The 15,442-nt window shown below is 61.2% G+C and overlaps 3 protein-coding genes across 8 annotated transcripts in view; all 3 read right to left on the bottom strand.

The window, feature by feature from the left end:
• Nucleotides 1-576: 576 nt before the first annotated feature.
• TMEM82 (transmembrane protein 82) lies at nt 577-4,962 on the bottom strand. Its single transcript, XM_019976922.2, has 6 exons — nt 4,406-4,962; nt 4,182-4,254; nt 3,801-3,975; nt 2,623-3,040; nt 1,284-1,471; nt 577-1,014 (listed from the first exon to the last, which is right to left on the bottom strand). Exons 1-6 carry the CDS (start codon nt 4,491-4,493, stop codon nt 922-924), a joined length of 1,035 nt encoding a protein of 344 aa, XP_019832481.2. The 5' UTR covers nt 4,494-4,962; the 3' UTR covers nt 577-921.
• Nucleotides 4,963-5,271: 309 nt separating this feature from the next.
• SLC25A34 (solute carrier family 25 member 34) lies at nt 5,272-11,041 on the bottom strand. Of its 2 annotated transcripts, XM_019976308.2 has the most exons (5): nt 9,106-11,041; nt 8,444-8,509; nt 8,182-8,334; nt 7,647-7,781; nt 5,272-7,019 (listed from the first exon to the last, which is right to left on the bottom strand). In XM_019976308.2, exons 1-5 carry the CDS (start codon nt 9,481-9,483, stop codon nt 6,837-6,839), a joined length of 915 nt encoding a protein of 304 aa, XP_019831867.1. In that variant the 5' UTR covers nt 9,484-11,041; the 3' UTR covers nt 5,272-6,836. The 2 variants fall into 2 exon arrangements, with proteins under 2 accessions (XP_019831867.1, XP_019831868.1); XM_019976309.2 differs by lacking the exon at nt 8,182-8,334.
• Nucleotides 11,042-11,173: 132 nt separating this feature from the next.
• The window catches only part of PLEKHM2 (pleckstrin homology and RUN domain containing M2), a 40,259-nt gene continuing 35,990 nt past the window's right edge, over nt 11,174-15,442 (bottom strand). For all 5 annotated transcript variants that reach the window (XM_019976306.2, XM_070768448.1, XM_070768449.1 and 2 more), the window contains 7 exons: nt 14,961-15,093; nt 14,587-14,777; nt 14,205-14,270; nt 13,482-13,641; nt 12,980-13,159; nt 12,776-12,892; nt 11,174-12,132 (listed from right to left, as the gene is read on the bottom strand). In XM_019976306.2, coding sequence (XP_019831865.2) covers nt 11,998-12,132; nt 12,776-12,892; nt 12,980-13,159; nt 13,482-13,641; nt 14,205-14,270; nt 14,587-14,777; nt 14,961-15,093 — 982 coding nt within the window. In that variant the 3' untranslated portion in view covers nt 11,174-11,997. The remainder of the gene's footprint in view (nt 12,133-12,775; nt 12,893-12,979; nt 13,160-13,481; nt 13,642-14,204; nt 14,271-14,586; nt 14,778-14,960; nt 15,094-15,442) is intronic.

The raw sequence follows: 15,442 nt of genomic DNA on the forward strand, positions 1-15,442 counted from the left end.
CCTAACCCTAACCCTGTAAAAAGCAATAACAGTACCTGTCTGTTGGGTCTGCGTTAAAATGAAATGAGATAATAAAGATGCTTAGCACAGTGCCCAACAGATGATAGTTGTTCTGCCAGGTTCAGAGAGGGGCAGTGGCCTACCCAAGGCCACACAGCAGGTAAGCAGAGTTGTTGGTGCCTAACCCTTCTTCCATATACTCTTGCCTTTGTGAGCTGGCCCTGCAGGGGATACAAGGCTGACACGGCTGAGATGGGAAGGATCCCCATGTAAGGGTCAGAGGTGGGGGACCCAAGGGCACCAACAGAGGCCCAGCATCATACCCCCTCCACTGGTCTCAACCTGGGATGGGACAGGACACGGGTATCCTCCACCCAAGACAGCCAGGGGGTCCTAGACCACGTGCCCATCCATGCCACTGCATCCCTGTCACCTCTTCAGCCACCTCCACGTCAAATTCCTGAATCCCATGGACCCAGCTAGGCACACATCCCAGGAGCCCGCCCCAGTCAGAAGACCTCTGTCGCCTTAGACAAGCCGCTTCACCTCTCAGTGTGTTCACAATTCTAAGAAAAATCTGAGGAAGTCACCTTTATTGTTTGTGGACAGGGCAGGGAGGTGGGGAACGGGGGAAGCCATCATGGGGACACAAGTCCCCCCAGTGCTCCTGGGAAGGAAGGTCTAGGGGGCCTGTATCTGTTCCCCCGCCCTGAGAAAAAGGAAAAGGTTAACCCAGCGGCCTCCAGGTTATCCCACCCTCTGAGGGACCCAGCCCCAAAACCTCCTGGCCCTCCTGCGGATCCCCAGTGCTCCAGGTTGGGGGCAGCCTTGCCACTCTGCCTCCAGGCAGTATGCGGGGGTCAAGGCCTCCAGGTGAGCCTGAGCGGACCTGAGAGACTCCCAAGTCCTTGCCGAGGTCACTCAAGAGGTGGCCGTCCCCTCCTCGGGCTGGGCAGGGGCTGAGGGCTGGGGCTGGCTTGGAGCTGACACCGAAGGCCTCTGGGGTGGAAAATCCTGAGGGGAGACAGGGAGGAAAGGATGGAGGTGCCACTCAATCTCCCCATCCCATGGGGGCACTCAGGCCTCCAATTTTCTCTCATTTGGGGGTCTGGGGCACAGGATGGGGTGCGCTATGGATGGGGTGGGGGTGCCCCTCAATCGCTCCATTCCTAGTGACCTGGGATTCTGAGGGGTCAAAAGGTAACTCTGACTTGGTGAGGTTCCTGGGGCTGTCTGGAGCAGGGCTTCAGTGTCTGGGGGACCTTCAGGGCGGGGGTGCCCACCTGTATCTGGCAAAGATCAAGCAGGGTGCGGACGCCCACCAGGCACCAGAGCTCGCCCAGCAGGGAGATGAAGATGCCCAGGAGGTCCAGCCAGCGGCCCACGGTCAGCAGCAGCACGAAGAGACCGCACATGCGCACCAGCACCGTCTGGACGTGGCTCTTCAGGCCGGGGCGCTGCCGCTGCTCCTCTGCAAACACAGGGTCCCTGTCACTGGCCGCCTGCCTGATCCCCGCGGCCCCACCCTGAGGTCCGGCTGAGCTGGGGCCTGGACCTCCCAGCTCCCCCACCGCTTTCCTCCCCAAGGAAGGTGTGAGCCTTTCCCTCCGCAAGCAGCCCCCCTCCCTTCCTCTGCGCCCCATCTCCACTCTGCAACTACAGGGCACCAGGCATTTCTTCCTCCTGGGCCTCACTGCCCACCCAGGGTCTCGCCCTGGAGTCGTCCTGACTCCTCTCTTTCCTGCATTCCCACGTCGGATCCATCAGTGAGCCCTGCAGGCTCTTTCTGCTTTCATCTCTCAAATCAGCTTTCTCACTGGGCTCCGGGCTTCTAGTCTGGACCCCACAACTCAGCGTGTACTCGGCAGCCAGTAGCCTTCGAAACACACTAACAAGATGGAATCATTCCTCTGCTTATAATCCTCCCAGGACGTCCCCCTGCATCTGGAATAAACTCCAGACTCCTTACCTTACAAGGAGGTCCTGCCCCATCTGATCGGAGTCCACTCTCCAACCTCATCTCAGGCTCGCTACCTCCAACCATCCCAGTTTTCTTGTGGTCCATCAGGCGTGCTAGGCTCATTCCCACATCAGGGCCTCTGCATCTCTGCCCTGTTTGCCTGACTGCCCTTCCTTGTCCTGTCTCTTCAGCCCCATCCCTACCCTGCAGCCAGGTGGCTCCTCCTCAGGCCCAGATCTGAACAGGTCACTCGCCCCTGCTTAAAACCCTGCAGCGGTGTCTGAACAGACTGCCTCACCTGGCTGATGACAGCTCTCCCTTGGGCCCTGTGAACCCGGCCAGTCTCGTCCCCTCCCTGCTGTTTTCAGGCCTTGAATCACCTCTGGGCTTTGGTATACATGATTCCCTCTGTCGTGATCTCTCCCAGGGGCTCCTGCTTATCCTTTGAGGCCCAATTCAAGTACTGTCTCACTGGCATCCCCCTGCACCCTGTACCCTTCTCTGTCCACTGCATGGCTGTTGTTACCAGACTGGATGCTCTGGGATGGCAGGGGCCAGATCTGAGTGTTGTCGTCCTCCCCAGGGCCTAGCACAGCACCGGGCCCGGGTCAGACGGGAGGGTGTGAGTGTTGAGTGAATCAGCTGCTGCCCATGGCCCGTACCCTGCATGTAGATGACCAGCAGGGTGTAACAGATGGTGAGAGGCGTCCAGAAGCGCACGGCCTCCGAGGTGGTCAGGAAGTCCCGGTTGATGAGGGCCACGGCGGCCAGGTTGCCCACTATAAAGGTCACGGCCAGGGTGCGGCCCAGCAGCTGGGGGAGGTGGTGCGCGCCCGCCAGCAGGCTCAGGCAGATCCCACAGTAGCGCTGGCTGCCGTGCAGCTCGTAGCGCTGGCAGATGTGGTGGCGGAGGCGCCGGGCGCCCGTGCTGAGCAGCGCTGCCAGCCCCAGGCCCAGCATCAGGTTCAGCGTGCCGTGCGGAGCGCCCTCCTGCAGGAAGCTCAGGCCGCAGATCAGCCCGCAGCCCAGCGAGTACTGGCACAGCAGGTACAGCTGCAGCTTCTCGGTGCCCTGGGAGCCCTGGGAGGGTAGGGGGGACAATGATGGGGGCTTAGGCTGCTCGTCATCCTGGGGGGACCCAGAGGGTGTCACAGTACAGATGCTCCACTCTGTAGGAGGCTGGAGCCTGAAGGAACCTCAGGGATTGTTCCCAAAGAGGAAATATTGCCTTCAGGTCAAGCCTACTGGGATCGTCTCTTTTGTCTTTTTAAATTTATTTCTTGGCCAGGTCATGAAGGCATGTGTGATTTTTAGTTCCCTGACCAAGGATTGAACTCATCACAGCCCCTACATTAAAAACACAGAGTCTTAGCCACTGGACTGCCAGGCAAGTTTCAATACTGTATCATTTCTTTCAGCTTAATTTCAGTCATGGTTATTACTTGGGACTGGTCTGCTGGCCGAAGAGTGGCAGCTCGGAGCCTTGAAGAACTGGGTTCAAAGCCTGACTCTACTTCTTGCTGGTTGTTGACCATGGATAAGCCACTCTGCCTCTCTGAGCCTTAGTTTCTCACGTGTGAAACTGGGATCCCAGCGAACTTTTACCCACTGTGGTTAAAAGGATGAGATGATGCACTCAGAGCATCTAGGCCAGTGCCTGGCTGGTGGGAAGCTTCAGACAGCCTCAAGCTGCTGTGTTATCTTCTTGGCCTGGGGCTGTGTCCACTCTGAGTGGAGACTGGGCTTTGGCAATCACAGTTTTGCCCAGTTTTTTCATTCCGGGGTGAAAACTAGGGCCCAAGGCCAGGCCGTCCTCACCCACACCTCCCTGTGGTCTCACCTTGTCCAGGGAAAGCAGCATGGAGACAGCCCGGAGGGAGAACTCGAGCACTACGAGGGCAGCCACCCGGACCCCCACAACGGTCAGAATCAGGGCCAGCCCTGCCAGATGCACGGTCTCCAGCGACGCCCACCGGGCCTGCAGCCTCTGCTTTTCAAGACGAAGCTCCGGGTGGCTGTGGAGACAGACAGGGGCGCGGGCAGAGGAGACAGACAGAGGGTGCAGAACCACCAGCCTGGTCCCTGGAGGGGGTCCCGGTGCTCCCAGCCACTCCCTGGGGTGAGGGAGGGGCGGCCTCTTCCTCCCGGCCCTCCTCTCAGAGGCCTCTTCTCAGTGTGGGTTGCAGGGCGCAGGGAGCAGGCCGGGGAGGTGAGCACTCACTTGGCACAGCCCACGAAGAAGTAGACCTTCAGGAGGTTATTCAGGATGGAGACTGCGCAGGCCCCGACGAGGCCTGACGGGGGCAGTAGGGAGGGTGGGCGGCGTGGTAGGGTTAGAGGAGCCGGCAGGCGAGGCGGCGGGGTACTCCACGTGGGTGGGATAGCCGGGCGCTGAGCAGGTGTCCCGCAGGGGGCGGGGCTGAGGGGCAAGGGGGAGGCGCTCACCTTGCAGGAGGGCGTCGAGGAGGCCGGAGCCCCAGTCGAGGGAGGGGAGGCTGGGGAGCCAGGAGGTGGGGGACAGTAGGGAGAACATGGCCGCGGGGATCAAGCCCAGCCTCCGGCCAGGTCTGAACCGGAGAGACCGCAACGTCACTGCCACCGGGCAAAGGTGATGGAGGCGAGGGGAGGAGCTGGGAGGGGTCAAAAGCCCAGGGGAGGGGAAGGGATGAGAGCTAGGGCCTTAAACTTTCGGCGCTGTGAGTTAAGACCGCTGCCCAGGCGCGTGCCATTTGGGCAGCATGGGGTGGAGGGCATCTCTGGTGGGCTGTCTCGGTCCTGCTCACTTTTCTCACCCTCCTCTGAGCCTTGCCCCACAGCGCCTTCCTGAAGCCCCAGGCCTCATCTGTCCTTCTCAGCCTCTGTTATGGGTTCTCCCTCTCGGCCTGAAGTGTGGGGTTCCCCGCTCCGCCCAAGGTCTGGAAGGGGGCTTCCATCCCCCACAGCCTAAGGCTTCTCTTTCTCAGCCCAAGGCCTGGAAGGGGTGTCTCTCCTCCCACTGCCGGGGGCGGGGTAGGGTCGGAGTGTGGGGTGGGGGGAGGGTGGCGGTGGGGGGGGGGTAGGGTGGGGGTGGGGTAGGGTGGGGGTGGGGTGGGGCAGCGTCAGGACCCAGCTGCAGGCCCTCGCCCCCTGCACCGCAGAGCCGCCCGCCGTGACGATCCTCCTCGCGTCCACTAGGCGGCAGGCAGGCCTCGCTTGGCCTGAGGGGTGGGGCCGCCCCAGTTTTTTTGGACTCTCCTTTCCCAGACAGAAGAGCCAGCAACGGGTTGGGGTTCGGGAATCCAGAGAATGAGGCTGCCAGCAGTGCGGAGTCGTTGAAGTAGACAAAATAGAAAAACTTTATTGGTTTGGAGTGTGCAGTAGGGCTGCGCCTTGGGAGCAGCTCTTTGCAGACATGGGGTGTTCGGGGAAGGCAGTTCAAGCCACTTGACCGCAGCCAGTCCTGCCTCTTCAGGCACTCAGCGCCCACTTCTGTAGCACGAAGGTCAGTGCCTTAGGGACACGCCCATGGGGGGAGTGTGGCTGCAGCTTGGACAAAGGAAAGGGTCTGGGATGAGGATACCCAGCTCTACTACCTTGGGGAAGTCGCTTCCTTTCCTGGGATCTCAGTCTGCTCATCTGAATAATGGGCACATCAAGAGCGACCTTTCAGAATTGTCATGAGAATCTGTGCAAATGCCCACAGTTCTGGGCGTCTAGGAGACCCTCAGTAAAAGCCCTTAGTTGAGGGGCTGTGTTGTGTCCCCTCCCCCACCCCAGATTCATGTAGGGAAGTTCTAACCTCAGAAGGTGACTGTATTTGGAGATGGGGCCTTTAAGGAAGTAATTAAGTTAACGTGAGGTCATTAGCGTGAGGCCTAATCCAATATAACTGGTGTTCTTTTAAGAGGGGATTAGGACCCAGACACAAAGAGGGAAGACGGTGTGGGGACCCTGGGAGAAGACAGGTGTCTACATGCCAAGAAGGGAGGCCTCAGAGGAAACCAAACCTGCTGAGCCCTGGACATGTAGTCTCCAGAACTGTGAGAAAAGAACATTTTGTTCTTTAAGCTGCCTAGTCTGAGGAGCTCTGTAATGGTGGCCTTGGCAGACTAACACAGATGATGGCCCCAATGCCTCACGGTGCTCCCCAGGACCTCCCCACGTGTGCAGTGATCCCTCAGGGGCACTCCAGCCCCCATGGTCCTGGCTCTCGCCAAGGGCACACAGGTTGGGGGTGGGCAGAGGTGAGTTCCAGTTCCAGCTCTGACCCTTCAAAGCTACGTGGCTTTTCGTCAAAGCACTTCACCTTTCTGAGCCTCCACTTCCTCATCGGTTACAGAATTTTACTACCTCCCAGGACTTCCCTGGTGGCTTAGACGGTAAAGCGTCTGTCTATAATGTGGGAGACCCGGGTTCGAGCCCTGGGTTGGGAAAATCCCCTGGAGAAGGAAATGGCAATCCACTCCAGTACTAGTGCCTGGAAAATCCCATGGACAGAGGAGCCTGATAGGCTACAGTCTATGGGGTCGCAAAGAGTCGGACACGACTGAGGGACTTCACTTTCACTGTGTAAGCAAGTTGATATTGTATGTGACCCAGCTCACAGCACTGTTCACACCTTGGAGTGGTTATTGTGACGAGTAAGGCTCTGGGATAAGGTAACCTGGGACAGAGAAGGATGAACACTTTCTGGAGAATGGAGTAGGTGGTGATTCCAGGTGGGTCCGCTGGCCCTAGGTGGGCCCAGGGGCTGGGTTGACCACAGCTGTCTGACCACTCTCTCCCTGGTCCTGGGGCAAGGCCTGGGCCTGGGCTGGCTATGGAACAGCCATTCCCAGCTGCAGCAGGCCATCGCGACCTGCCAAGTGGCTGGCTGTGCTGGGGTGAAGGACACCACCTAGCTGCCCTGGTGCTGGCCCCGCCCGGCCAGTTTCCGGAGTTCATCCCAGAAGAGCATGCTTAGGATGGTGTGGGGGCCCAGGCGCAGGTAGACGGGGCCCAGACCCTTGTAGAGCGCCAGGGGGCCCTCCTGCCGCCAGATCTTCACCAGGCAGTCGGTGAGGCCGCCATATAGCTTGCCCTGGGGACAGACACAGGGCAGACATCACTGCAGGCATTGTGGGGCCCTGGCTGGCACAATGGCATGTGTCTGTGTGAGGCCTTTGTGGTACTTCAGGAAAAGGCACTGCCCCCAAGCTCCGCGAATCACATAAAGGTGTCCCTTTGGGGTGTGAAAGTTCAAAAGGGGCTGCTTCCTCCAGGCAGCCCCTGCCCCAGGACAGGTGCTCAGTGTGGCTCCTGGCATGCAGGTGGATTTCATCCCTAATGCAGCCTGTGGAGGGCACCTTTGTGCTGGACACATCCTGTACCAGTGTATATGAGGACTTGTGTGTGTCAGTGAGACTGTGGGGTCAGGCCTGGATTCCAGTTCAGGTTCCTCCACTTACAAGCTGTGTGACCTTAGGCAAGTCACTTGATGTCTCTGAGCCCCAGTTTCCTCATCAGGAAAATGAAGGTGGTTGTGAGGAGAGAATTAAAATGTGGACGTGAAAATGCTTAGCACATGCTTGGGACATGGGTGTTCAGCAAACAAGCCGAATTAATGTGTGTGCGTGTAGGTCACATGTCCACATGTCCCTGGCCCTGGGTGTGTGTGTTGAGGGGTGCTCGCCAGCACCCAGCCCTCCCCACTCTGTCCCCTGCTTACCCTGCCTGCCCCGTCCACTGGCTGATTATACAGCCGCGTGCTGACCACGTCGAAGGGGGTCATGACAGCAACCACAGCTATGCTGCTGATCATGCCCCCGGCCAGGGCCACCAGCCAGCTGTCCTCCGGGAGCCACTGTGGGGACATACAGGTTGCTGACCCCTGTAGCTGCCCTCCACCCACCCACGTGGTATCACCCCACCATCTCAGCACCTGGGGGCTAGAAGACCTGGGGGGCAGAGGAGGCCCCTCCAGCCACTCCCCTCCCCACCCCATCCCCCCTGAGCTTCAGGGTTCACTGCCGACTCCCCACTCTTGCTGGACCCAAAAGCCAGGGTCATGGCCTGAGGGCAGAGCCAGGGCCCTCAGCTTTATTAAGGTGCCCCGTCTGTCACCATGACCTCGGCTTCCCTATGTAGGGTCCAGGTAGAGACGGGCGGGTGTGATGCAGACCTGGACAGACAGACAGAAGGAAGGCAGGAGCCCTTCCTACTCCTGTGTGTGGAGGCGGACACAGGTGTCCCCAGAGCCTCACCTGTCGCTCCTGCACCCAGGCCTTGGCAGAGGCAAAGGTGGCCAGCTGAGCGGCCGAGCCGACCATGACCCGGGGCACGGCCCCACCCACGCCCCGCCACAGCCCTGCCAGGCCCTGCTGCCGCCAGATGGTCTCCAAGGCGCCCAAGAGGCTCTGTGGGGAGAGGGCATGGGGTCACTGGGCAGCCCCTGCCTGTCCAGGAGCCCGCCAAGCCCACTCAGCCCACCCAGCTCAGGGAGCTCTGAGGAGAGACAGTCCCTACCTCGTGATGGTGTTGGTGCCCCACGGCCATTGCGGCCACCGTCTGAGCCTGCAGCTGCGTTTTGACCTGTGAGGGCAGAGGTGACACAGGGCCTGGGGATGGTAACTTGGGAGAGCCTGGAGGAGCTGTGTGTGTCGAGGGCATGCCTCGCTGGGCCCTGACACCCAGACCTCCCTGAGCCCGCACCTGCCACCTCCCGATGTGTGGAATAGGGCTGAGGGTGAGGCTCTGGAGGCAGCCTGCGTCTCCATCAGGTGTGACCTGGGACAAGCTCCTTCACCTTCTCGCGACCTTTCTGCTCACCCTTAGAAAGCTGTTCTGAGAACCAAGAGCAATGACAGCATCCAGGCTCAGACAGGGGGCCCTCACCAGAGGGAGGCTTCATTCTTGCATAGGAAGACAAGGGACCTCTGTCACTCTCCGCCCCCTCCCCTGGCTCAGGACTGGTGGGGTGGGGCCCCCAGGGGAGTGAGGATCAGGGCCAAGCCCTGGTGCTCTGGACCAAAGGGCAGATTCCAGGCAGCCTGGGTGGGGATGTTCTGGGGAGCTGCCCCACCCAGCCTGCCCCACCCCACCTGTTCCTTAGAGGCCAGCCCAGGAGGCTGCCACCCCCATGCAAGCTGGGTCACAGGGTAGGGGGCGGATGGAGACAGTGCACTCACCAGGTAAGCAGGGCTCCCCACAAAGGCTCCCAATGCCCCCGCCACAGCTCCCGCGACCACGGTGCCTCCCGGCTGCTGGCTGAGGCCGGCCTGGCACGCCAGGCTGTAGCAGTAGAAGCGGACGCCGTTCATGAGGCCCTGGTAGAGGAGGCCGGCAGCCAGCCCCTTCTGCAGCCCGCACAGCCCATCTGCACGAACCACCGCGACGACGGAGGCCACAAAGCCCCGGTAGAGCCGAGGGTAGGTGCCCCGTTTCTGCAGCTCCCCCTGAAGCTGCAGCCGCGTCTTCACTACCTCCAGGGGGTTGGTGAAGACACAGGCCAGGCAACAGGCTGAAGCACCCAGCACCAGGTCCACAGCTGGGGGCACTGTCTCCATGGCCTGAGGGCCAGGGGCCAGGGGGTGTGGGCACAGGCCCTGGAGTGGCGGTGCTTAGGCTGTTTTCACCCCGTCAAGGCCACAGGGCTGGGGATCGAGGGAGCCTGGGGCCATGTCTTGGAGGGCAGAGGTCTGGGTCAGAGAAGCCGCCGGCTGGCAGGCGGCTCCTGGTCTATCTCGGGAGTCCACCTGCTCTGCTCCTTCCTTGGAGCCCAGGACCCGCCCCTGCCAGCTCCAAACCAATCCCAGCTGCCTCCATCCCCCACACCTCCCTGCAGGGGAGGGCCTGGACCCTGGGATCTGGGGGAAAGGTCACCTGGGCCCCAAGGGAGACTGTGGGCGAGCAGAGAGTGCTGATCAACCAAGAAGCCTCTTCCTGCTCCTCTGGCCCTCCAGCCTTCTCTCCGGCCCTGGGGCAAAGGGCTGGTGCCTGCTTCTGGCTTGGCCAGTGCTGTAGCTCGGGGCCCTGGGCAAGAGGCAGCTGCTTGGGACCTTCTCTCCACATCTCAGCAACTGCTCCTCCCACCGCTGCCACCGTGTGATGTCCCCTTTCCCAGCCCTGGTCTTCTGGTCTGGCTCCCGTGCCCTGTGCTCCCACTGCCAAGTGACAGCAGAGGGCTCCAGAGGCCTGTGAAACTGGTCTGAAATCCCAGGCTCCACTGTTACATGTGACCCAAGCAAGTACTTCCTTTCTTTGAGCTTCAGTCTCTCCATTTTTAAGGTCGGGGTATGGACACCCACTGCAGAAGTTCCTTGAAGAATTATAGATGTGTAAAGAACTCCGAGCACAATACTTCACCCAATCACCCTGGGTGAGTAGGAGATGGAAAAATAAGAGCCGCTGTGTCTCACCGAGTGACTTTGTGGCTTTGGTTGCTCGCCTGGCCAGGACTTGCCCTCCTAGTCCTTCCCCTCTTCCTGGTGGGGCCGCTCCTGGGCTGTGGTTCTCTGGAGCAGAGGCCCAGGCGTGGAGATGGCCCCTGGTGTCTGGTGAGCTGGAGCCTCCCGTCTCTGGGCACTACTGCCAAGTGCCAGGCTGCCTAGGGGGAGCCAGCACCACCGTGCCCATCTCAACCTCTGCTCCAGGGGACCTTTCTCCTGCCGGGGCCACCCCGCATCACCAAGTTCCAATCACAACCAGAGGCAGGGCCACGCTGCCCAGAACTCCGCATTCATGGCCTCCACAACCTGCCTCTTCCACGTGTCCACCCTTTTCCTCCTGAAGCCCTGGAGGCCACAGTGCTGAGGGGCTTAAGGGCTGAGGAGCTCCTCCCAGACCGGGCAGGCTGGGCACCTGCTGGCCAGCCCCAGGGTGGTAGCCAACAAGAGGTCTTGGGGACAGCTTGGGTTCTCCTGGGTTTATCCCGAGTGGCGGGTGCTCAGGTCCCACAGCTGGGGAGGAGGGGAGGAGTGCCCTGCCCGGGGAGTGCAGACAAGTCCTGGGACTGGAGCTGGTGGCTTCCCCACCCACCCAGCCACTGCAGGAAGCAGGAGGGAGGGCAAAGGTGAGGCCCAGAAGCTCCCAGTGCCTGAACTCCTCCGCAGAGCATTGTGGTTGCCAGGGAGGGCCCAGAAGCATCTCACGGAAGAGCAATTGTGGGATCAATGAGGAGTGAGGGCCGAGGGGCCTAAGAGGAAGAGTCGGAGATCCCTCACCTCCACCCTGGTCAAAAAGGGCCAGTGACAAGTCTTGGCAATATAACATGTCTATTTTATTTTAAAAAACAAACCCCAGGCCACCTGACCCTCTTCCCCAGAGGGCCCCTCTTGGGAAGGACCTGGCTCCAGCCAAGCAGCTGTCACAGGCTGGTGGGCTTTGCTCCTCTCCAAGCCCTCCTCCCCACCCCGCCATACTCCCGGCAGAAGGACACAGCCTGAGTCTCGGACCCCACAGGCACTGCCAGGTTGGAAGGAGTCAGGGAGGGGCCGTGGACATGCAGAGCCTCCTGGAAGCCAGGGAGGGCCAGCCTGGCCCCCCCACCCCTGTCACCCGTGGAGTCTGGAAGGCAGGCAGCAGTGTGCTTGGGAATAGAGTTAGTGAGGAGCAGACATGCACTAGACCTCGGTGTTCCAGCTTCCCTCCCAGCCGGGTCAATGTTCAAACATGAACAGGGATGGCCGGGCACTCAGAGCCCCCAGGGCAGCCTAAGCCTCTGCCCGGGCCCCTGACCCAGGGGAGGAAGGGGCTCCTGCCCTCCCAGTCCTTCCACTCCCCCTCGTGGACTGAGGCAGTGGCCGCGGGGAGGAGGCCATGCATCTGCAGAGCCCATAGGGCTCGGACCCTCTGCCCCAGCGCTTTCCAGTTGTCCCCTGCCAGGCAGGAAGCCCAGGGTGTGGTGCACCCACTCTGGGTCCCTGGGAGGGAGACCGGGTCTCAAGCCCCACTCAGTGGTTTGGCTGCCCGGGAACACGGGTGGGGGCCTGGCCCCGAGCAGCTCAGTGACACGGCGATGACTGTGTACCGTCCACGTGCCCCGCTCTCCTGACCCGCCCAGGATACCAGCCAGCTCAGCCTCAGCACCAGGGGTCCCGGGAGGCTCTGCCCCGGCACAGGCTGTCACTCCGCTGCCAGGCACTGTGGATGAGGCTCAGGGCATCCTCGAACTTCTTCTTGGAGGCTTCCTGGATGGCCTTGTGGGGGAGGTCCACCTGTGTGGGGTGTGGCAGGAATCTGAGGGCTGCGCCAAGAGCTCTCAGGGAGCCAAGGGGTCCCTCCGCACCAGGTGTAACCTTGCCCTGGAACTATGTCCATGTTGCTGAGAAAGGAGGGCTCCAGCCTACCGGACGATACTCCCTGAGCTTCCTCCTTACAGGGGTGCACCAGCTCTTGGGGATGGGGGCTGGGGGTGGCACCAGGAGGCAGGCTCTGTGCCTGGGAGTCTCCCTGTGGAAGTGCGCTCTGCCCAAGGTGGGTCCAAAGCTTCTGAGGGACAGCATAGCATGTGCTCATACCAGGATCTGTCCAGGAGTTTGATGAAGCCCCCTCAGCCTGGCTCTGAGCTCTATGCCCCCACCATCTGAGTACAGCTCTAGCCCCACTATAAGCCCTTAATTCCTGCTTTTTGATGGGGACTGAGAAGGTTAAGAATGGCGTTTCCTGAGCTCGATGCTCAGCTTTAGCCTCAGCTTCCCGGGGAGTTAGTGTCCTGTCCCTTTGGTCCTACAGATGTCTCTCCCGGAGCTCCTACTTCAGTGCTTCCCTGGGCCCCTGACCCCTGCCTTGGTCTGTGCCGTGCAGGGCTCCTTTGCCCACGGAAGGACTCCCTTCTGCAGGGCTCTGGCAGCTGGGTACCTGGTAGATGGTTTTCCACCCCGAGTTCAGTGCAGATAGGAATCGGTCCAGTTCAGGTGTGCAGCTCAGGTAGACGACCCAGGGTGGGAGGGGCTGCGCGCTGTCCTGGGAGAACTCCTGGGCAGAGCAGGGGCCCCAGGTGAGCAGACCCAGCACTCCTGTGGCAGGGCCTGCCTCCATCGCCTGCCCCCTCACCCGGCTCACCAAGAGGCAGTACTCCTTGCCCGGTTCAGTGGACACAGCGCTGATGTCAGCCAGCTTGGCAGTACCCAGGGAGCGGAAGAAGCTGGTCTGGCAATCCTCGTGGCACGTGAAGAGGCGGTCATCGGTGATTACCAGGCAGCAAGGGATGCAAGGGCTGGGAGCTACCCCCTGGGGGATGACCTGGGGGGGATGAGGGGGGAGGGAGGGGCAAGCTGGAGCTCTCCAGGGCTGGTCTGCACCAGGACACCCTGCTTCAGGGGCCAGCCAGCCCCGCTGCCCAGCCCTCCAGAGGTCAAGCAGACTCCGCCCACCTCAGGAGTACAGGGGCTGGCCCGGTGATGGTGGGAGTGTCAGGCCATGGGTGGCCCTAAGCTCCAGGGTGGACTCTTGGGCTGGTCCTTGGAGGTCCTGTCTTGGTCCTCGGAGGCTGCTCTATGATGCGTCTGGGTTTAGGGAAGGGCCCCTAGGGGCCCGGGCTGGGGGTAGGGGAGAAGGCGCTCACCCCCTTGGACACGGCCTGGCACAGGTGCTGCATCCAGTCGGCCATCTCAGCCTCGCTGTCGGCGCTCAGCTCAAGGCAGGGCCGGTCGGCGAGGATGACCTGGAAGGCGTGGGGCCGATCCGTGGTGTTGGATCTCCGACAGCCACCGCACTGCTCCCCCCTGGGCCAGAGGAGGAGGGTGAGACGGGTCGAGGAGGCAGAGGTGGCACAGGGGAGCTCCTGGGGCTGGTCGAGGCCTGAAGACCTGGGGCTGCCCCAGAGTCTGGGGCTGGAGGACACCAGAGGGTGGTCCAGACCCCACAGCTGGGCAGCCCTGCCCCAACTCTTTTCTGTGTAGCGCCTTTAATCTCCAGGATTACCAAAGTCCTTCCGCATACTGAACAGGGCCAGGTGAGGGGTGGAGAATCAGCTCTCAGCCCCACCCTCTCCGAATCAGCACATGTTGCCCCTCGTGGGCCTGATGGTCCCTCCAGGTGTGTGTATGTTCATCTCCCCCTTAGGTCAGGCGCTTCCCAGGGAAAGGACTGCCTCCCCATCAGACTGGATCCTTTCCAGGCAGGGAGCTCCTTTTGCCTCCCCCAGGTTCCCCTAGAGCTCAGCAGACCCCAGGGCACTGAGTGGGGGTGGGGCTGAGTTGAGCCCCAGGCCCAGCTAAACCTTGACCTTCAGCAGCCACACAGGCCCCAATACCTGCCCAGCAACCCCATTGCCCAGGACACTTACCCCATGTTCACTGAGAGCAGGGGCGTCACGTCGGTGCGGTCAGGATATTGGTAGAGGATCCCGTTGCTGCAGGGGCACAATGGGGCAGGGGTGAGTCTGGGCTGGGATCTGGGGGCCTGCAGAGCCTACATCCTGGGGATCCTTGCAAGCTGGGGCTTGAAACCCAGAGGCCAAGGAGGCTGGGGTGGCTGGGAGGGTGGAAAATCTACAGAGGTACCGCAGGGAACATGTACCCCCAGACCTGGGGACAGCAGCCCTAGTCTGCACCTGAGATGGCCTGGGCTTCCTTGGCCCTATGTGGCTGACACCACAGAGAAGTTCTAGGATCCCCGTGGGAAGGAGGGTGCTGTCCCCCACCCCAACCTCCGGCCAGAGCTCTCACCTGAGCACCACGAAGCAAGTCTTCCAGTGCTCCTTGCCCAGGTAGGAGGTGCCTGCCTTGTAATGCAGCATGCCTTCTTTGGTGATGGTGCCCTCGGGGGGTGAGCAGTGGCAGGGGGTGGGGCCCAGGAACTCGTCCTGGGGGTCCTCCCAGTGCACAAGCCCATAGAAGCGCACAGTAACAGCAGTCGCCTGGGGAGGGAGGGGGCAGGGTGAGGACACACCCCAGCTGGGGAGGCGGCTAGGCTGGGGTGGAGGGGAGAGCCTGCTGCAGGCAGATGAAGGGAAACATGAAAGACCGCTGTCTGCACCTCGTGACCCTGACACCAGGGCTCGCATCTCGGGGACAACAGCCTCTCCTCCCCGGGTTCTTACCTCACACTTAGATTCCTGGGCCACAAATTTGGCCAGAGCCAGCTTCTCCATGGTGGCATCAGTCAGGATGCTGGGGTAGGGGGGTTCCCGACAGCCCTTGATCATGGCTGACTTCAAAGAAGCCAAGAAGAACCTGTGCGGGGAGTGGGGTCTGCTGTCAGAGGCCTGGGGCCCCCACCTCTCACAGGGACAGGGCTTAGTCCTGAGGATGTCTGACCTGAAGGGGTCACAGGGTTTGAGGGGAGGGACCCATCTGGAACCAGAGCTAAGGTGGCTAAGGTGGCGGGTGGGGCAATGAGGTGGCAGGAGTCCTTGGTCATTAAACGGTGGTCTGGGAAACCTAACCCTTCACAATGGCCAAGGGACCTTGGGTCTTGACCACAAGGGAAGCCCGGATGAGGTGATGCAGCAGGACTCAGATGAAGACCCGACCTCAGGACAGACAGTTTTCCCACGGAAGCACGTGGGGCAGGAGTGGCCCC

Source organism: Bos indicus, chromosome 16 (genome assembly GCF_029378745.1).
Source record: "Bos indicus isolate NIAB-ARS_2022 breed Sahiwal x Tharparkar chromosome 16, NIAB-ARS_B.indTharparkar_mat_pri_1.0, whole genome shotgun sequence".
In the NCBI taxonomy this organism is placed as follows: domain Eukaryota; kingdom Metazoa; phylum Chordata; class Mammalia; order Artiodactyla; family Bovidae; genus Bos; species Bos indicus.